This window comes from Meles meles, chromosome 1, assembly GCF_922984935.1.
Source record: "Meles meles chromosome 1, mMelMel3.1 paternal haplotype, whole genome shotgun sequence".
NCBI classification, from domain to species: Eukaryota; Metazoa; Chordata; class Mammalia; order Carnivora; family Mustelidae; genus Meles; species Meles meles.
Window position 1 is genome coordinate 121,628,665 of NC_060066.1, and position 20,386 is coordinate 121,649,050.

Consider the following 20,386-nt stretch of genomic DNA (forward strand, 5'->3'; position numbering starts at 1 on the left):
GAGTGGGGGATGGCCAGGGTTGGTGTCAAGGAGCCTGGTCCTTGCAGGCCTGGGGCCCTTGGACAGAGCCCAACCAGCCATTTTCCCAGGCTGGGCGAGGTTGGGCTGGAGCAGGGGCCACGGGCCAGGCCTGAGGTTTGGCTGGTTTCTGTCTACTTTCCCATTAAACAGATATGCCAGTGAATGTGTTTGGGACAGCAATGATGCAGGAGGTCTTGGTAACAAGACTGCAGCTTGGAGAGAACCCTCTTTCCCCATGTATCCTGGAAAAAGCTTTCTGAGCTGGGGCTCACCCAGCAGCTGCTGCCCGCCCACCCGTTTTTGCCCCCCACGCCCCAAAAGCACTTTTCCCATGACTCACACATGGCAGCTTGTGCACTTCTTTTATTATTAAATATATAAGCAGCTTCCTATTTTTTAAATAGATATTTAAATGACTTTATATAAAATAATTCACCACTTCCAAGTATAAAAACAAAATCTCACAGTGTGTGAGCCAATGTTCCCTCTCAGCTTTCTCAATGAAAGGATTCCTGTGCAGATAGCCGGGGGTGGGGCTCCCAGAGGTCTGGGGGCCTTCCTACACCTGTGTCACCAAACGCCCACAAAGATCTTCTGCAATGGGCTGGATTTGCTTTCTTCACTTTTAAAATACTATACGTATGGGGTGGGGGAGGAATGCCTTTTTTCTGTGTTTTTTTTTTTCCCTTTCACTTTTAAATACATATTTTCTAGCATCAAATATAGAGTCTGTGACTAGTAGGAGCCCCACAGGGCAAGTTCCCTGCTGCCTTTCCTTCAGCCAAGAGCAGCAGGGCAGGGGTGGGGGGGTACAGGGAGGAGACCCCCACTTTTGAGGGCAGGAGGAAAAGTTCATGGGCCCTCGCCCAGCGGCCAGGAAGGCTGGAATCTCTCACTAGTGGGCCCAGGACAGCAGGAGAGGAGGGGCACAGCAGCACAAAAGGACCAAGGCGGGGTGATCAACGGCCCTGACACCTCCAGCCAGCTCTCAGAGCGGTGGCCCAAGAAGCTGAAGCCCTCAAGGCAGACTTGGAAGTGGATGCCTGGTCTCTCTCCCACCCTGGCTGGCCTGGTCAGAGAGACAGTGGAGGGGCGACAGCTGGGGAGATCACTGCCTACCTGGGTGGGGAAAGAGAGGGTGGGAAGAGGATGGGACCTGGGTGCCATGCTCTGAGGTCGGCACAGGCTTGCCACTGCGATGGGGCTGGGGCCTGGTACGGGAAAGGAGACCAGGTGGCAGGGTCGGGGTGCAGACACCCTCCCCCAACCACCTCGGCATACCCATAAATGCGAAGACCCAGTTTCAGTGGGAGCGCCCCCTGCAGCCTTCCCCCCGGGGGTGGGGGGGGTCTGCCTCTGTCCTCCCTCCCACTAGTCACTTCCCTCTTGGGAATGTCAAAGTGCAAGACGCAGAAACCTGCGAACAACAACAAGGATGCAGCCTGAAGACCAGCTCCGGCTGGAGACCCAGGCGTTTCTCCTGCCCCACCAGCCCTGGGGAGTCGAAGCCTCAGTCAGCAGAAGGTCAGGGGCTTAGGGGCTCCCTCAGTCGACACACAAGGCCAGCTCGGGCACTAGGCGCAGGCTGCTGGCAGGAGGCTGGAAGGGCGAGAGGATGGACGGACGTTCGCTCACAGGGATGGACAGGGCGGGCTGTTCAGCAGGCAGGTTCAGTATTCACAGTGCAATGGCTTCCTTCAGGAGGGAAGCCTCTGTGCGGCCTCCCGGAGAAGCTCTGGCAGAGCTGGAGGGAAGGTGGGGCAGACGCTGGAGCTGGCTCTTCCCCTTGGCCTTGGAACCAAGCCAGACAGGTCCCTAGCGCAGGGTTGACCTCCCCTCTCCACCTGGCAACCAGCAGAGGACACCTGGGCAAGCGGAGGGTGTAGGCCCCCTCCAGGCTGTCAGCACAGACCTGGCAGGCCCAGAGGCCTTCTCTTCCCGGCTTTTGGGCTGCACATCTTGACGGGAAATCTAGCCGACGCTGGCCCGCCCTGCCGAGCTCATGCTTCTCTCTCCGGAGACAAGTCCCTGCTTGTCGGTGTTGGGATCCCTTGGCACCAGGCAGTCCTCTGGGCACCAAGGCTCTTCCATCCCTCAGTGCCCATCCTGCTCTCCCACGTCCTTTGGGCATCTGGGTCCCTGGCCCAGGTGTGGCTTGGAGGGGAGTGGGAGGAGGACACGGTCCCTGAGGCACAGAGGGTCCTCAGCCGGGCTTCCCAGCCTTCCTCTAGTGAATGGGAGCCTCCAGGGCCCACGATAAACATTAGCAGCGTGGGGGGCATCCTCCAGCCCTCTTGTAGTCAGTCCAGAGTCTGAGGGTTGAGGGCAGAGGGACCCCAGCCTCGCTGCTCTGGTCTAGTCCTGGCAGGCAGGAGCTCTTGTGGTGGGCAGGTCACATTCCCAGGAGAACAGCTGGGGGGGGGAGGGGTGGTAGACACCCCCATCACATCTCTCCCATGGAGAGACTATCCTATGTGCCCAGCTGTAGGGGAGAGAAAGAAAGGCCAGTCAGCTGAGTGGGAGTGGAGGGAGGGGTCACTGAGGACATGAGTGGGGGGAGGCATAGCGTTCCTGTGGGCTCGTGGCCATGCTGCAGGCAAGACTTCCATCCGTCCACTCCCTCGTCTTCCCAGCTACCCCAGACACCGCAAGGGACCAGGCCGCTTTTCCTGGCAGTGGCCCAAGCCTTTGGCCAGACTGGCCTCACCTCCTACCTCCTCCTGGGGAACTAGGGACCGCAGGGGGAGGTAATGGGGCCTGGTAGAGGCTTAAGCAGGGCTGGGGGAGGGTGTTGGCCACTGTTCAAGCGGCAGAGGCTGACGGAGAGGGAAGGGGGCACTAGAGGACCCTTAGACCCCTTTTCAGATAAGACCATCTCACTGGCCTTGGGCCAAGGAATGAAGGGTGATTCCAGTTAACTCTAGCGAAGAGTTATACCCTACACCATTCATCACAGAGGGTCATCACACATGTTACTCTGGACGGCAGGTCATGGGTAACGAAGAGGAAGAAGCAGACACAGTTCCAGAACAAGGAAACTCCCATTTTGCCACTTGGCATGCTAACCCCTAAGCCACCCAGCCTCCTTCCTGATGGGCTAAGGGACTTGCCTCCCTGCACCATCCATGGGAGCCGGGGCCCTGCTCCCTCCAACCCCACCCCCATCATATTCCCTTGCCCAGCATCCTTGGAACGCTTTGTTCCCAGAGCAGAAATCCCCTGGACCCTATCCAACAGTTTGACTTTGGATCCTGTGTGGAGCTTCCCTCCCTGACCATCCATAGGCCCTACTGGCAAAGTCCATGATGGACGAGGAGGGCAGATATGACCAGAGCTTCTGGCTCCCAGCCCATTCCCATGCTCTGGAGAGGGAAGAAGGGAAAACCATAAAATGGACATGAGCCTCACTGAGTACAGCTGGGCCACAGGCCCTGCTGGAGTTAGGAGGGAAGAAGGACCAAGTGGGTGAGCTCCACTGCCCGTGTCCTCTTTCCTTGAGTGGAGGAATTGGGGTCTGTGTTTTCTTTCTGAGCATCCCTCTATCAGTCTCTCTGCCTGTGTTTTTTCCTCTCTCTTTGTCAGAGTGGTAGGTAGCCTATGGACAGGCCCTGAGTCTCCTGTGGCTCCTGGGGCCTGGGCCAGACCTACTGATCCAAGCGGGGTCTGGATATGGCCCCTGCCCTGGGTTCCCTCTCCCAGTGAGATTTTGAGGGGAGGAAGAGGGAAAGCTTGTCAGGGCCTGAGAACAAGCAGGCAGGGAAAGCAGAGAAGGAGTACAGAGAAGATGAGGCAGAAGGTCAAGACTAAGGGGGGAGGCTGGCAACCAGTCAGAGGGAGGTGTAGCCCCAGGGTCCTTGGTCCCTCCTCTGCTTTCCCAGTCCTGAGGGGGTCTGGGCTAGCCTCACAGCCCTGCCCGTGTCCTGTCTGATCCGCTCACCCATCTTAGCCTACCCCACCAACAAGGGGGACCCCGGGGTTCCAGATGTGTTGCTTCACGCTTTTCTAAATAAACTTTCCTGATTTTGAGTGCTCGTTAGGTCCCTTTCCTGTCGAGGAGTGGCCCAGACCTGTCACTGTACACATGGGAAGGTCCTAAGGTGCTCACTTGCTTTTGGCATGGGGTGTAACGAGAAGCCCGAATAGGTTACCCCTGCTTGTCAGCCAGCCGGCCAGTCAGTCAGCAGATCAGGCTATTAGCCAGCTAGCTAGTCAATCAACCAGTCAGCTCACCAATCAACAACCAGCCAGTTAAGCAGTTACCAGCTAGTCAGTTGGTCAGTCAAAGTCACCTCGCCAGCTGGTCAGTCAGTCTGTTAGAGTCTATTAGTTAGCTGGCTAACAGGTCACCCAGAAGACCGGTTGGTTAGAGACAACCGGCCAGACTCTGGTGGTCAGTCAACCCTGAAGTCAACGAGGCCACAGTTATTGAGTTTGTGACAAGTATGGAGAAGCCCTCTCTGTATTAGAACATGGGACAGAAGAAAGTGGCAAAAAAAGTGGAAGACACAGTCCCTGTCCTCAAGGGGCTCACAGCCTTCTTAGGGATGCGGACTATACATACACACACAGAAGAAGGTTTGAAAATGTATAAAAACAACATCCAAATAAGAGCAAATTGATATAGATACGAACCAAATACAGAAGGGCTGAGGGGTAGGAACTGAAGAGCAGGCAGGGGGTGGGGAAGTCAGTCTGGAAAAACGGGAGGTGGCGGGGTTGGGGGAGCTGCCTGGTATCAGGGAGCCAGGGCTGAGGAAAGATAAGGATCACATCTTTATCAACAACGTGGGTGAGGACAAGAGAAGGCACTCCTCAACGTGCAGGGGACACACTTGGGAGGGCTAGGAAGACAGAATGAGGATTTAAAACTATTGCCATGGGCTCAGGTGCTGGGCAGAAACCAACGAGGTGGTTTCAACAAGGACACACAGAAACTCCTGCACCAGGGTTAGAAAAACGAAGCTGTCCACGTGAGGGAAATAAGGCCTGGCTTGACAGAGGTTTATGGGAAATGGAATTTGGGGTTTAACAGACCATAAGCTCAACACAGGACAATAGCACGAGGCAGCTATTAAAAAACAGAGCAGAAAACCCACGAACGTGGGGCGCCTAGGTGGCTCAGCGGGTTAAAGCCTCTGCATTCGGCTCAGGTCATGATCCCAGGGTCCTGGGATCAAGCCCCGCATCGGGCTCTCTGCTTGGCTGGGAGCCTGCTTCCTCCTCTCTCTCTCTCTCTGCCTGCCTCTCTGCCTACTTGTAATCTCTATCTGTCAAAAAAATAAATCAAAAAAAAAAAAAAACCCACGAACGTGATATGAATCTGTGCAAACAGAAGAATACTGTCCAGATAAGGAAGGCAACAGTCCCACTGTACTTGGAGCTGGTAGACAACATCTGATGTACCATGTCCAGGGCTGCGGGCCCCATTTTCAGAGGGACATTGACAAATGAGTGTGTCCAAAGGAGGGCGACCAGGATGGTGAGGGGTCTGAAAACCATATCATATAAGGAACGTTTGAGGCACTTTGCCACACTCAGCTTAGAGAATTCTTTAAGGGGATATGGATAACAGACTTGAGACACTGGAGGGCTATCATGAGAAGAGGAGGGAGAACCATCATGGAGGGAGCAGGGAAGCTCCCTGGAGGAAGGACCTCCTCCCAGCACTCCTGGGAGATGACAGGGAGCTTGCCTGGGACTGGGAGCACGGGCCCAGCAGCTGGCTGACCCCCTGTCGGGGGTGAAGAGAGAAGACCCCCATGGTGGGGGATGCTGGCCAAATGACCTCTAAGAGCCTTTCCAAGACTAAGGTTCTGTGGATCCTTAAATCTAAAGTAGGGACATAGAAACGGTCTTGGCTGGGGAGAAGGGTCAACTAGGTGCAGGCCGATAGGAAGCCAGTGAGAGGTGGATGTTAGGGCCAGCTGCTGGAGAAGCCTGGGAGCCCAGCTGAGAATGTTGGGTTTGAAGTGGGTAGCGGTGCAAATTCCCCAGGAGGGTAAAGACTTTACACAAGATTTTGGTTGCTCTGGAATGAAGAGTGGCAGCAAGACTAAAAAGCGAACACAGAAATCATAACCCGATGCACGGGTAATAGTGTCTGGCTCAGACTGGGGGGCAGGGAGGGGCAGGATCTGGTGATGGATGGAAAAGGGAGTAGAAGGGAGTAGGAGGGGAGGAACTGTGGCCTGGCCTCGGGGGAGTTGGTGGTATCCCCAAGGTCGGATGATGGGAAAAGGGGTAGCTTATTTTAAGGGGTGGAGAGAGATCCAAATCAGAGTCTTACCTTAGAGACCCCTCTACACGGGCAGTTCCACCTGTCTGTCCTCACCCTGGGTCAGGGGGCTGCAGGCAGAGCATAGGGCTGGTATAAGACTTCAGCAGAGTGTCCCCCAACCCTCCTATACATGTGCTCCAGCCCTCTCAGATTCAGAAGACCCAGAACTGCCTAGCCCTAAGAAGAAATCAGGAAAAATCCCAGATATCTGGTAAAGAAGAAACGCCCTTCCTCCTCTCCGCCTCCCATCCTGCTCCACTTCCTCAGAGCAAGTGAAGGAAAGTCTCCCCCAGGTCTAGAAGGGAGACAGATGCCAAGACACACCTCCCCACCCCCATGCCTTCCAGAGCATTCCCACCCTGTGGAAACTCTCACCTGCCCTCTGGTCGCTGCATGGGAGAATCCACTGTCTGAGGCTCTCGATGGCTCTGGGGACAGACAGCAAAGAGCAGGTTCACTGAGGAGCTGAGGACTGATGTGCAAACTGCGGCCTCACCCCCAGGCAGGGGTGCCCAGGGGAGTAGATAAGTGAGTTATCAAAGTCGCCCCCAGCTACCCAGATGTGGGGATGAGCCACGGGCCAGGAGAGATTTCTGAGGCTTCCCTGCTGGGTCTCACCCTCTCTTCTGCCCAGGCTGGCTGCTTCCTATCCCAGGGGGCCTCTGGGCCCAGGCTCCGCAGAACTTCCAGTGAAAGCCCTACCCTCATAGCACTTTGCTTGGTCAGCTCCCCGCACATGTGGGTTCTCTTCCCATTCTTGGCCCAAGAATATTCTCTCCCCGTTCCTTCCCGTTGACTTTATAGGCTTGGGTTTCTCATATTTTTTAAGAAACCCTCCATTTCAACCTCTTATCTTCTGTGTTTGGTTGGGCCCCCGTCTTGGCGCCTGAGGAATCCAGCAGGGCCCAATAATCCTCTGACCTGCTCCTCCCCCCAGACTGTGCCCCTCCCCCCATGAGCTGCCCTCCTCTCTTGGGGCCTCTCCTTACCCGCCGTCTCCGCCTGTAGAACAGGAGGCCACCGACGGCCAGCAGGACCAGGATGATGCTGGGCACCAGCAGGTGGAATGTAAACCGGGGGAGCTGAGGGTCAGAGTTTCTCTCCTTCTGCCTCTCATGGCCTGTGTCAGTCAAAGGAATGGAGTTAAAAGGGGCAGGGGCCCTGGCTGCCCCCTCACTTGCTCGTCTTCCTTCCAGCTCTGTGGGGCTCCTTCGATCCCTGGTGCTCCTTCTGCCCTCCAGCTCCCCGAGGGGCAGCACATGGCCCCAAGAGTGCCTTCTGGAAAGCTTTGGGTGTGCAGAGAGGGCCGAGGGATTGCTGAGGACTCGCGGTGGCCGCGACAGGATCCTGGCAGAGCTTGGCTCCTGGTGGTCTCTGGGTGGGGCAGGTGGACGGTCTGTCTTCTCAGGTGTGTGACTCTGGGCCTGGCCAGTGGATCTTGCAGGGCCCACCGTGGGCAGGGGAATGCCAGTCATGTCCTCTGGCTGCTGGCCCCTGGCTGAGTAGGACAAGGGAAAAGGTGCTGACAAGAGGTCACTGGGCCTGGCGGTCGTCTCGGCCTGGAATCTGCCTCTTTCCAGCCTGGAGGAAGAAAGCTCTGCCCCTTGGGGTACGGGACCCTCACTAGCCTCTCCGGAGGCCTCTTCCAGGGTCCAGTTGGTGCCCAACGCAGAGTTAACAGTGTCCTCCATCCCCAGGTCGGGGGCCCCAACAGAAGGCTGGGGCTGAGGTGACTCTCCGACGGGGCTGGCCTCCACACCTGGGGGCTCCGGAGTTTCAAAGCTCTGGCAGGTGCTCCTGGGTGGTCGCTGCTTGGCACTTCCTGGGTCCAGGTCCACTGTGCGAAGGGACTGCTCACTGGGCAAGAGGGAGCTGCCCTCTGTCCCCTCAGAGTCAGCCCGAATCAAGCCAGCCATAGGGGCCATGGAGGGGGCAGGGGGCTGCTGAGGGGAGACAGAGGCCAGGTCACTGCTAGGGGTGGCTTTGGGGTACAGGCAGTTGCAATCAGGCTTGGTCACCACATCTGAAAGAACCACAGAGAGAGGGAGAGAGAAAGACGGGGAGGAGATAGAGTCACCAGCCTCCAGCACAGCTTTCCCGGGTGGGGGAGGGGGTCGAGAGGGGGATATGGGTCCAGGGGCAGTCCCTCACCCCCTAATTCAGCACTGGGGCAGAGGAGAGGACAGGACTGGAGACAGAGCTCAGGACACAGGCCTCAGGCAGTGAAGGTACAGACCGCGGGGTCTCACAGGCAGAGAGCAAAGAGTGGGTGTAGAGACACAGATCGGGGGCGGGGGGCAGGGAAGACCAGTGAACAGCCTTTCCTGAAGTTCCAGCCGGCTAGGTGCCCAGTCAGGATTAAGCAGCAGCTAGCCAGGAAGTGGAGCAGCAGCCTCCGGGACTAACCCAAGTCACCCCCAAGTCCCATAGACAGTGTCGACTGGAAAGCAGCGAGGCATTTCGTGCACAGCCAGGGGCCACACAGCCAAAGCCATGGGCGGGAACTAGCTGGGGCTGGAACACAGCCAGTACTTGAGGCCTTGGGATTGAAGTAACGAGACTGGACTTGGTCACTGGCGGGTCGCGGGGCCTCAGGCCCTGCCTCAAGGAGCAAGGTTGAATGTAGGAGGGCACAAGTGACACGGGACGCAGAGACGAGGACACGCAGGGTACGCATGTGTGCGGCTGGGCCTGCACTGGGAGCTTCTGAATGATGCTCAGACTTCAAATCCAGCCTTTTCCCTTGAGGGGACACTTAAGGAGTCCTGGGGACTTCTGGAGCCAGGGTATCCTGGTGGTTCACAGCAGGGCTCCTGGCGCAAGGCCCTGGGTCCCAGATGGAGCCTCGGTCTCTCCACGGAACCCCCTGTACGTTCAGCCAGCCTGCAGAGCTGGCGGGGAAAGCCTCCATGCCTGCAGGGCTCTCCGAGGGGGGCCCCTTTCCCCTGCCCTAATCTTACAGCCACCAGCATGATCCTTCTCAATGCTTCCACATGCAGACATAGTTGGTGTGCATGCACACACATGTCGGAAAAGACATGTGCCCAGGCCCACCCAGAGGCACAGGAAGCCACATATGTACACAAGGAAAGCACATCTGCACATACAGGAGCACGAGTAGCAGCCAGGCTGCCTCCCCAGGGTCCCTCCAGCCTCCCTCCGGCCTCCCTCCGGCCTCCCTCGGGCCCCATGTCTCACCTCCCCATCCCTGCTCTGTTGCCCTCCCTCCTCCCCTTGCCCTGCACTCACTGGCCTTTTCGGTGCTGACCTTGGCTGGAGCACTTAGCAAAACTTTCGTTGCAGTTCTTGCTGAAAATGTTCCAGTCCTTTTTCAGGAGAGTCTTTGTTTCATTAAAGACATTCTTGATCTTTTCCAGCAACTGCAGGGGTGTCTCATAGAAAGTTCTGACGCAGGCCTGGAAAGAGAGCAGTGCCCCCCTTAGTGAGGATGAACATTGGTCTATGTCTCTAGCTTGTTTGCCAAACTCCCCGGCCTTTCTCACATCTGTCTCCTTTTTCTCTTTCATTTTCTCCTTCCCCTTGCCCCTAGTCTGCAGTGGAATCCGTCCTGAGATCTTGAGATACGTCATTTATTTGCAGATCTATTTAACACATATCTGTGTGCCAGGCATATGACAATTACCTGGGAATCAGGCAACGAACACCGGAGACATGGTTGGTGGCTGAGTTGGACACTGAGTCCAGCAAGGCATTGGCCTTAAATGCACTGTTACAAGTGCAGTGAGTCACATGGAGAAGTGCGGCATGATGTGAGAATTTTACAAGTGGAACTGAATGAGGGCTCAGAGGAATTTCCCCATGGAGCCAATGGAAAGAGGAGCAAGTGTCACCCAGAAAAGGAGGCGGGTTTGGAGAAAGCTGAGAACAGACTGTGCAAAGATCCTGAGGCAGGAAAGAGACCCAAATGTCCAAAGACTGAAAGATGGCTGGAGTGGATACAGGAAGGCCATCTAGGAAGAAGGTGCAACAAGAGATGCAACTGAGAGAGGTCAGCAAGGGCCAGGTCCTGCAGGCCCTGGTTGGCCATGTAGGAAACTGTTAACTTGATCCACAGAGCAAAGACAAAACATCCGAGGGGTTGTGGGGAGGTGGGTGGTGGCACGATCAGACTTAAGTTTAGAAGGGTCATCCTGCTGTGGTGTGGAGCAGGCCATGAGGACTTGGGTCCTTCTTCGGCACTGGTATGCCTTGGAAGGAGGGCTGAAGCTACCCCCAGTCCTGTCTGTTGCGCTGTTCTTTTCTATTCTGCTTATAGGAGCCAGGTTCCCCACACCCGCTGGAGCTTGCTTCGCACACTTCTGGCTTTCTTCCCACCTCTTGAGCTGCTCCTCAGTCTCCTTACCAGGCTCCCAACCTCCAGCTGATTTATAAATTCCGGCAGTCCTCAAGGCTGTCCTGGACTCACCTCTCCTCTCACCCCAGATGATGCCACACAGGCCCATGGGTTCATCGGTGGCCTACTTGCCCATGAGTTCCAAATACCGAGTTTTCCCTTATCCCCAGGTGCACAAGGGAGAACTCTAAGCTTAACTAGGCTCTGAGGTCCTCAACGCCATCTCTGAATGCCCAGGGCCTGTGTACAGTCGGCCCTGGGGAGATGGTGACCCGAGGGATGAATGAAAGAACACAGGCATGAGAAGACCATCACTCAGCTCCTCCACTCACTGGCAGAGCAGACTATCGAGTTTGGGCTCCTTTTCTCCTCCGTAAAGTCAGAACCATCATCCTTTCCAGCGTCCCCACCAGGGCTGTGGTAAGAAAGAAGGATGCTGGCACTCTCTCACCCTTCTACGTAAACCTCCGTCTCCTTCATTCCTCACCTCAGGCTTCATAGAGAAGACAGCAGCCATCTGACAAAAGGTCCGGCTGCCCACTTATGACACAGAGCCGATGCCTTATCTCCTCAGGGGCTCTGATCCCCGCACCAGCCTTCCCCTCTAGCCTCAAAGTCTCCCTCCTTCCTCAAGGCTTCCTCGCCACCACTGCTTCCACACTGGATCTAGGCCATGTGCAGGGTGGGTGGCTGTTGAAAATGCAGATTCCCAGGCCTGCCCACAGACCCAATGAATCAGACTTTCTAGGGGTGCATCCTGGGAATCTGGAATTTAATCAAGCTCTCCAAGCGATATGTATGAACTTTAATGGTGGAACACCCCGGCTTCAATGCCTCTTGGGAAAAAGGGTTCCTCCTGCAACCCCACACTCCCTCTGGCAACCTCTCCCTTTTTCTGGGCCCTTGTGGAGCTGAGCTCCTCTACGGGGTGGCCTCTACTTCCTCTGTGTTCACCCATTTGGTACCTACCTCCGGTGGCAGCTGCACACTCCTAGACCCATCGGACGCTCTCCTACCCTGGCCTTGCTTGGACTTTTCAACCCCATTTGATAAAAGCGACTACTCATTCCATCTTGAGACCCCTTCTCCATGGGTCCAGTGAAATCAGTCCCCTCATTTTCCTCCCACCCCTCAGGCTGCTCCTTCCCAGTCTCCTCATCGGGTGCTGTGCCTACCTGGCTTCTGAGGGCTGGGGTTCCGGGGCCCTGTCCTACCATCTCCTAGCCTCATGCATGACATCCTTGCTGTCCCCTCGTTCGTGTGCATCTTGGTGGCCCAACTCAAGCCCAAGCCGTCTGCTCCACATTTCTGCTCAGCTGTTTCACAAGCATCTCGGGGTTGTGTTTCCCAAAATGAGCTCCTGCTCTTCCCCTGAGTCTGCTCTAACTACTGATTTTCCCCATTTCACAAGTTCCACAGATCCCTAGTCCAAGCCTCTAAGGTCTCCGGCCCGACTTGTGCCCCCTGTTGGCCTCCCAGCCTCCATTCTTGCCCCCTGCAGTCTCCTCTCCACAGGGCTACCAAACCCGCCTCACAGTTCCTTTCGGTCACTTACTGTTCACCAGGGCGCCCCTCACACTTCAGGCAACATCCCACGTCTATAAGATCCCCCCGTGTGCCGCCGCTCGCTCCCACCTCCTCCCCTCTCTCTGTCTCTTCCACGCCTTGGCCCTGGGGACTACCGGTTGGGCTCCTGAATGTGCGTGTACCTGACCTCAGGGCTTGGTGTGTAGCCTTCTCTGTTCTGGAATGTTCTGACCAGCCTCACTGCCTCCTCTCTTGCTCCTCTTTGGACCTCAAAATGAATATTCTCTTACTCAGAAGCCTTCTTCTTCCCTTCTTCCCCACGACCTCCCTTTTTAAATGAGAGTGACTTTTGTCTCTCGGAGCCCCAGGGAGGCCCCCTTCACGGCTCCCTCCCTCCCTCACCTCCTTCAGGCCTTCCCTTGCCTGGTCATTGCCACCCTACGTCCCCCATATTTCACTCGTACGTTTTGTTAACTGTCTCATCCCCTCCCCCAGACGTAAGCTCCCTGCATGCAAGGGTTTTTGTCTGGTTTGATCCCAGCTGTTTCCTAGTGTCCAGACCGGTAACTGGCATGCAACAGGCACGCAGTGACTATTTGTTGAATGAATGAATGGTCCTCACGCTTCATAATGCTATTTATTTGTCATTGTTTAATGGTTGTCAGCCTCCCCTGACCATAAGCCCCACGAGGGTGTGAACTATGCTGTTCTTGCTCAAGATGACATCGATGACATCGTCAAGGCCTAGCACTGTGTCTCCCACCTGGCAAGTCCTTAGCAGAGGTGTGTGGGGTGAATCCATGAATGAGAGCCTGAGTGAGCAATGACCCAGGGTGTGGGGAGAGCAGGGGAGGCATGGGAACACCCTCTGTGTATCTGGGCAGGCATGGGACCACCAAAGCCGCCCTCTGCTCTCACTCCAAGCTCCCGGCTCCAGAACACTCCTACCTTATCCTGCTCTTCATAGTCCTTGGTGAAGCAGCTCTTAAGCCTCAGAGAGAGTTCCTGGAGCTTCACAATGACGTTGGCATTGGGAGTATTGTCTTTGAAACGCATGGTGTCCTCCATGATGTCTTGCATCAGGAAAAATGCCTTCTTAAGGTAGCACACAGGATCTTTCTGGAAAACAAGAACCTGGAGTTTATGGTCTGGCTGATGTGGTCTCGGAGCTCACCCAGGCTCTGTGGCGGGTGCCCTCATCCCTGGCTGACCGAAGGCTGCAGCCTACCCTACACCTGGCCCTGGGGGGGGCCTGCCCTTGAGGGAGGGCACTGCCACTCCAGTTCGAAGCGGGGCGCTGACCCCAGCTGCTCTTTCATGCTCTGTGTCTGGGATCTGGAACTGCTAGGAACTGGGGTAAAGGGAAAGACATTCATGGGCTTCTGACCAGAGACAGCCTCAGATTTCTGGAAGATGAGGCTTTAATCAGAATGGGTGTGCATGGGTAGGGTGGGTTCTAGGGGAATGCTCCATGTCTCTGTCTCTCTTTTGGCTTGCTTTCACAAGTCCATTACCAGGTGGTTCCTTCTAATCCTCCAGGCTGCAGGGGAACTAAAGACCATCTGCGGGCCCAAAGAATAACCTCAGTGGTTTGTCCCCCTGAGAGATGGCGGTTGCTTCAATGGAGATTCTGCTTTGGCTCTGTATTCCTAGGACTCAGTCCCATTGATTCCTAGCGGAAGAAACTTGGTACGATTGTTAAGGTGTGAGGGAGGGAGTGAAATACTGAGGTGATTCTTTGGGCCCTGATGTGGTCTCCAGTTCTGACAGAACTGGTATATGGGTCAGGTGAGCAGAAGCTCAGAGATGGGAGCAACTTCTAGGCGCATCACAGTGATTTTGTGTGAGGCACAAAGATGAGCGGATATGGCCCAAGAGGTGGGGTGGGAGCAGTTGGAAAGGCCTCACAGGTACAGGAAGAGCTTGTGCAAAGGCCTGGAGGCCAGAGGAGGCAGGCGACCAGGGCAGTGGGTGGGACTGTGCGGTGTAAACCCCAAGCTGACCAACCTGGGCTTTCTCCTGGAGTGAGGGGGCCCTGCAGGGTTAGGGAGCGAGAAATGAAAATAATAGGTTGGAGTTCCGAGAGCTCCCCCTACTGGTGGGGTGATGGGTGCATTAGAAGCAGCGAGGCCTCTTAGGAGGCTCTGGAAACTGTCCAAGCAACTGATTGGGTGAGGCTGGGGCAGAACCCAGAGCTGCTGGGAGGCGGAACCAGCAGCCCTTGGTGGCTGGCTGGGTGTGGGGTAGGAGGAAGAGGGAAAGGGCTGGACTGACTCCCTGGCTGCTGCTCTGTCTGTTGGATGGAAATGACATCCTCAAGGAAAGCATGTGACCCAGAAGTCATATTGGTTTGCCTCAGGCCCTTAGAGCCAGCCTGCCTGGGTTCAGATCAGCCCTCCACCACTCAGTAGCTGTGCTCCCTTAACCTCCCTGAGGACAATAACCAAGATCAGCATGTCACATAGTTGTATTGTCAGGATTAAATGAGAAAGTGCCTGGCACATAAAAGACCTTGATAGGTGCCAGGGCCAGGAGAAGGGAGCTGCAGGGGACTCGAGGCCTCGACCTTGCTCGGCCCTGGACCCTGGCACCCCAGGATAGAGCACCAGCGATCCTCCCACCCTCTCCCTGCCCAGTTACGGGATTTCTCCTCCCTTCAAGCTCCTACATATACCCACCTTAGGAAGCACACAGAGGGCCGGCACATGGGCCTTGTAAATAACCATAACTCACCAACTGCTCCTGGTCTACAAACTCAAAGGCAATCTGGCAGGAAGTCTCCATCTGACTATCAATCTGCAAGAGAGAGTAGGCCGGTGGTGGCTGGGTGTCTGCAGCTCAGCTGAGCTGGCCTAAGAATGAGAACTGGAGTTTTGATCCTCCTCTACCTCCCCACCAAGTATGCTGGGAAAGACAGAGCCGAGGAGAAAGACTTGGGCCTCCCACAGGCCCGGGCTGGGCTGTAGAAGAACAAGAAGTCTCCTCCTTCTGCCTCCGACTCCATCAAATCTAACAAACAGCCATTAGTTATAAGGAAGAACTCTCTAAAAGGATCTAGGGCCTAATCTTCCATGACAGGTAGTGAGCTACCTATCGTGGTAGGAATTCAAGCATAGGCTAGACAAGCCCTGGGGATTCGGGATCTATAGGGGTTGGGGCTAGATGTCCTGAAAGCCCTTCTTGGCCCCCAGAGCATTCTAAGCCTCAGAGAATGCTGTGGTTCTTGGTCCAGCTGGGACAGCTGCAGTAGCTACATGCAAGAGGGAAAGTGTAGAGCTAAGAAAGGTAGCAGGCCCAGTCTACAGGCCCCAAGCTCAGGGCCCCGGGGCCGGAGCTGGCCTCAGCAAGTGGTACTCCACCCTGCCTGACTGGCCCAAGGGATGGTAAATTCTCTTCTAAGCAAGACAGCGGCCATGATGGTCACCTGATTCTGCCTGGCTGAACCACATTTGGAATTGGGAACCTCTCTGCCAGCCCAATTAGAATAAGGCGCAGGCTCCTTTATGGCAGCATGGGTGTGCAGTATTTCCCAGCCCTAGGGCTCAGTCCGGAGCCAGGAAAGGGAAGGTGGAGGACTGGGAGTGAGGCAGGAGCCTCCCGTCCCTCCAGATTTGTTTGTGGCCTGATGCCAGGCTGGTGGCATGTCTGGGAGCCCAGGAGTCCGGGGCCACATCTGGACACAGCAGGCAGACTGGGCTGGCTCCCTGGAGGAAGCATCTCACTGAGGGAGATCTGGTCTCACCAACCTCTTCTGAATCCAGGGGTGACCTTCCAGGCAATCATCAACTCAGGCAAAAGCTGGATGCCCACCCAGTCCACTGCCTGCGGGCAGAGTCACTGAGGGCTTCAGGGTTGGGTGTGGGTCAGAGGCCCTGACACTGAGAAGTTCAATGAGGAGAGCATCAGTGGAGCTAGACAGGAGCCATGAATCACAGCCTGCACAGCTGTGCTTCTCTGCCTGCAAGCCTTGCCTTGGACCCTGTTCCCTGGCTCCTGCCTCAGTTTCCCCAGCGGTTGATAGGCATGGCCACATACTCACCAGCTGCTGGAGGATTTGCAGGTGTCCGTTCCCAATCATGTGGCTACAGTGCTCCGACGCCTCCTCGGTAATACTCCCTCTCACCAGGAGACAGACCAGCAGAAGCAGGAGCCTCAGACATATCTGTAATAGACAGTGCATCATTACTCTCAGCTTTCCGTCTCCCTAGGAACCCCCATGCCCTGCCAGGAGGGAAAAAACAAGGACCTCATACCCACTACAAAGCCCCAGGATGCAGTGTTCCCCAAATCCAGCTTTCTCAGGATTTCCTAACTGGCATGCACAGTCTTGCTCTCCCTTGACAACTACCCACACGTCACCTCCTTCAAGAAGCCTGCCCAGATTCACCCAGGCCAAGCCTGACGATGCACTGAACTTTTCACAAGGACCTGGGAAGTGTTCCTACCTGCCTAATTTTCAATTACACGGGCAAGTCCTTGAATGCAGGACTACCACCTGCTCATTGCTGTGTCCCTGCAACATCAAACACAAACTAGAGAACTTGTGGGTTGCCCACTCCTCTCAGGTTCACTTTCATGCACCCACTCCAGACTTCAAGTTGGAGACATTTCCCCTGGGCCCAGCCCTTCCTCCCACCTGATTCCACACAGGTCTGGCTCTGCTACTAGAAAAACTGGGGCTCCAAACTCAGTTTCACTGGGAACTTATCCCATGCTGGAGACCTTTTGGAGCTCTGTGTGGGTATGTGTGTGTCCAAAGGAGCCCAACTGCTTAATCAGAGGCAGCCGTGCCAGCTCTAGGCCATCCCTGCCCCTTGGAGACCCATTAGGCTCTATATCCATCCAGCCAGCTCTGATCATGACCAGGAAGTGTTCTGAGATCTCTCCCTCCTTCAGTGCCCACCTGGCCCGGGAGCTGCTCACTCTCAGAGTGATGGGACTAGCCCCTGATACTCCATCATTCCCCCTTCCTTCCTCTCTCCCTCCTCCTCTCCAAGGTCCTCTCAACCCTCTCCCTGGCCCAGATCTCCCCTTCTCCAGCCAGAGGCAGCGGGATTCTTGAGCCTTCTTCCCCCCAGCTCAAGGTTGCCTCCTGGCAGCTGATGTCCCCAGATTCAGGGAAATGCTGTCAGGGTGGGGTGAGAGCTGGCACTTTCCTGGGCTCTGGGCTCTGCCTCAGAAACCCAGATGATGAGACAAATACTGCAAATAAACAGCACATTGGAAAAACACGGAAGCTATGAAACAGCCTACAACAACGACATGCTGATTTACATATAACTACAAGTCCAAAAGCTTGTTAGCTCCTACCAGGGAGGAGAGGCCTGGCTGGGCTACCAGGGAGGGGGCACAGAGGGGAGACCTCAGTGAGGCCTTGAGAAATGGGGAGAAGTTGATGGCAGAGAGCGGGAAGGGGAGGTCTGTAGGGCAGAGGACCCGGGATGGCCCAGTGCCATTCAGTAAAGTCTGAGGGCCCTGGCCTGATCTGGGGGAGGGAGAGTAGAGAAGAGGGAGGACCGCCATGGGGGGACTTCGGGCTCTGTTGGGCAGTAGAAGAGGTAGCCCTGGGTGGGAACGGTTGCCCAGGCCTTCCGAAACCTTCAGTTCAGGACCCACTGGAAACGGGGCCATGCAGAAGATGTGTCTCCGTCCCAGGCTGGCTGCCACTGAGGTTCTGAGCCCCCGGTTTTGCATGGTATGGAGGAAAGAGCCCGTGGGAAAGGGGATACTCAGGAAGACAACCTTGCCACAGGCACTTCAAGATCTTGATGCTGCCTGGCTTTCAGAGCTGTTTCAGGCATTGGTGTGGGAAGACTGCAGCCACCACGTGGGAAGCTGACTTTGAAGGTGGCCCAAAAGGACCCCCACCCCTGCCCCTGGGGTCCCAGTTTTGCCTCAGAGGATGAGCCGGATGGGCACCCAAGGGTTAACACTCTGGTTCAGCTCGAATGTGGCTGGGCAGGCTCTTCTCCCCCTCCATTCTTCCTCCCACCTTCAGGCCTCAGCCTCTGGGAGAGCCACGAAGGCACCTTTGCCCTTTGAGGCAGGCCCAGACATCTCTCAGCCCCACTGACCAGCATCACCTGTCCCTTCCTCCTTGTCAACAAGGGCCCTGGAGGAACCTCAGCGGGACCGGACCTCTGGCTGCTCCCGTCTAAAACCAGCCCCCTGCTCTCTCCACCTTGGCCTTCTTCATGGTCTCCCTCCAGCCCTTATCTTTGTCTTGTTGCCTATCAGCTCCCCCTTCACGATGTCCCCTCCCAGCCCATTCCTTCTCTCTCTCAGCTGGGCTCTTCCTCCCTCTGGGGATGGATGTGCTCTTCCCCTCCCATCTCAACCCCACCTGCAATTCCTTTCCATCCCCCTCCAAATATGTCTGCTTCTCTCCCAGCCAGGTTTCTCTTCCCATTCTCCTCTAGGGCTCCCCAGAAGCAAACCCACCCAGAGGCCACCCTATTGTTTATTGACAGTGCCACCGTGCACTTTCTAGGAGATGCCCCTACTGATGCCTGCAGTTGGGTCCAAACATTCCCCCACGCATCCCCGAGCAGCCCTTAGCACACTCAGGGTTCTGTGCCCCCAAACCCTCCTTCCACCTTCCTCTGCCCCCTCTAAGCCCAGGATCTCCCCAGCTGACTGAACCAGATTTTGCAATGAAAAGCTTCAGAACTAGTCCCAGAAAGCTCAGGAGTCCCATCCCCTGCCAAACAGACTTAATCCAGCCACCCAAGTCCCCAGTAGCTCCTGCTCACTCCCTGGAACAAGTAGAGGCTTGCCCAGCTCCTTCCTTCTGCCAGCAGGTTCCTGGGCACAGGCCTTGGCATTCTGTAAGCCGGCTGACCCCTGAACTTCCCCCACTCAGAAGCGCCCACTCCCCCCAAGCAGGGTCTGGAAGCATGTGCGTGGCCCACCGGGAAGATGCCGGCTGCCAAGGCGCCACTCTCAGCGCCCAGCCTTTGCCCCTGACTCTTGGCGGTGTCGGGTAAGAGGAGAGAGAGGCAGGGGCTTCCACGGAGCTAGCAAAGAGCCTTGGCTGCGAACCCTTCTCTCCTGGTAGCGGGTGGCTCAGTGTGCGCCTCGGTGCAATGGGGTGAGCAGCGACCCCTTTCAGGGTAGTACCGCAGCGCCTGGAGCAGCTGCAGGGCTCCAGGGGGCTCAGTCGGGGTGCGCCCGGGACCACAAGCAGCCGGGACGCAAAGATGGGAAGGACACCAGAGCCCGCGATCTCCGCGGGGGAGCGCAGCCTGCCATCGCGCCGGGGTAATGGGTTCCGAGGAGACGCGCCGTGCCGCGCCGCCCGCTCCCGCCTCAGCCCTGCCGGCCCCCAGCAGCCCCGCGGCCGCCGCTTACCATGGGAGGGCAGCGCCCGGCGGCGCCCCGCGCGGTCATACGGGCAGCTGGGTCCCGGCCGGGCGCGTCGGCCGCCCTCGCTAGCTCGCTCGCTGGCCGCCGCAGAGCCCGCGCCCCGGCCGAGGGTCGCGCTGCCGTCCCGGGGGTGCGGAGAGCGGGAGGAGGCGCGGAGAGCACCCAAGCAACTTTCACTTTCCACCAGCCGGGCTCCACTGGCCAGCTCCTCGGCACAGCCTTTTAAGCGGACTTGTGGGACATGTGGTTTATGGGAAATCACCTTGGATAGGCGCCAAACACACACACACACACACACACACACACACACACACACACACACACACACACACACACAGACACGCGCGCACGCGCGCGCGCGCACTGCCACAGAACCCAGACACAGACACACTCCAGAGCCCCCACTCATCCGTCTCTCCTCTCCCGCCCCCGGGGCCGGTCTTCCCCGTGGTCCTCCCAGTCGCCCTGTTTTCTGTGCTCAGCTCCGGAGCCCTCAGCAGAGCAAAGCGGGCTCCACTGACTCCCGCCCTCCCGCGCTCACGCTACGGACCAAGGCTTTCCTTTTCTTTCCTTCCGCGCTCTTTAGTCAGATCCGGTGCTCTCGCTCGCTCTCTCTCTTTCTCTCTCTCTTTCTAATACTCCTCTCGAGGGACTTTCCCTCCAGGCCTGAAAATTCCCAAATCTGAGCAGGAAATGGTTTGAGAGCAGGGGTAAACACTGGAGCCGGGGGCCTCCCCGGGTGGCGCACGGGGCAGCAACCTGGTGGCGCTTGAGTCGGCGGCTTACAGCAGTCCCCTTCTTCCCTGGCAGCCCGCCCCAGCCGGGCTATCTCATTTGGGGGC

The 20,386-nt window shown here is 56.7% G+C and overlaps 1 protein-coding gene across 3 annotated transcripts; it reads right to left on the bottom strand.

The window, feature by feature from the left end:
• Nucleotides 1-374: 374 nt before the first annotated feature.
• CSF1 (colony stimulating factor 1) lies at nucleotides 375-20,077 on the bottom strand. 3 transcript variants are annotated; one of them, XM_046018271.1, is made up of 9 exons: nucleotides 19,530-20,077; nucleotides 16,219-16,341; nucleotides 14,913-14,975; nucleotides 13,128-13,298; nucleotides 9,567-9,714; nucleotides 7,288-7,418; nucleotides 6,674-6,726; nucleotides 6,308-6,366; nucleotides 375-2,503 (listed from the first exon to the last, which is right to left on the bottom strand). In XM_046018271.1, exons 1-8 carry the CDS (start codon nucleotides 19,566-19,568, stop codon nucleotides 6,321-6,323), a joined length of 774 nt encoding a protein of 257 aa, XP_045874227.1. In that variant the 5' UTR covers nucleotides 19,569-20,077; the 3' UTR covers nucleotides 375-2,503; nucleotides 6,308-6,320. The 3 variants fall into 3 exon arrangements, with proteins under 3 accessions (XP_045874227.1, XP_045874211.1, XP_045874219.1); XM_046018255.1 differs by having other exon boundaries at nucleotides 7,288-8,321; XM_046018263.1 differs by lacking the exon at nucleotides 14,913-14,975 and having other exon boundaries at nucleotides 7,288-8,321.
• Nucleotides 20,078-20,386: the final 309 nt, after the last annotated feature.

Coding starts and splice junctions, on each gene's coding strand:
- CSF1 (XM_046018255.1), bottom strand. CDS start 19,568: ATGACCGCGCGGGGCGCCGCCGGGCGCTGCCCTCCCATG. Junction 14,976..16,218: donor TGCAAATCCTCCAGCAGCTG/GTGAGTATGTGG, acceptor TCTCTCTTGCAG/ATTGATAGTCAGATGGAGAC. Junction 8,322..9,566: donor TGCTAAGTGCTCCAGCCAAG/GTCAGCACCGAA, acceptor TGGTTCTTTCAG/ATGTGGTGACCAAGCCTGAT.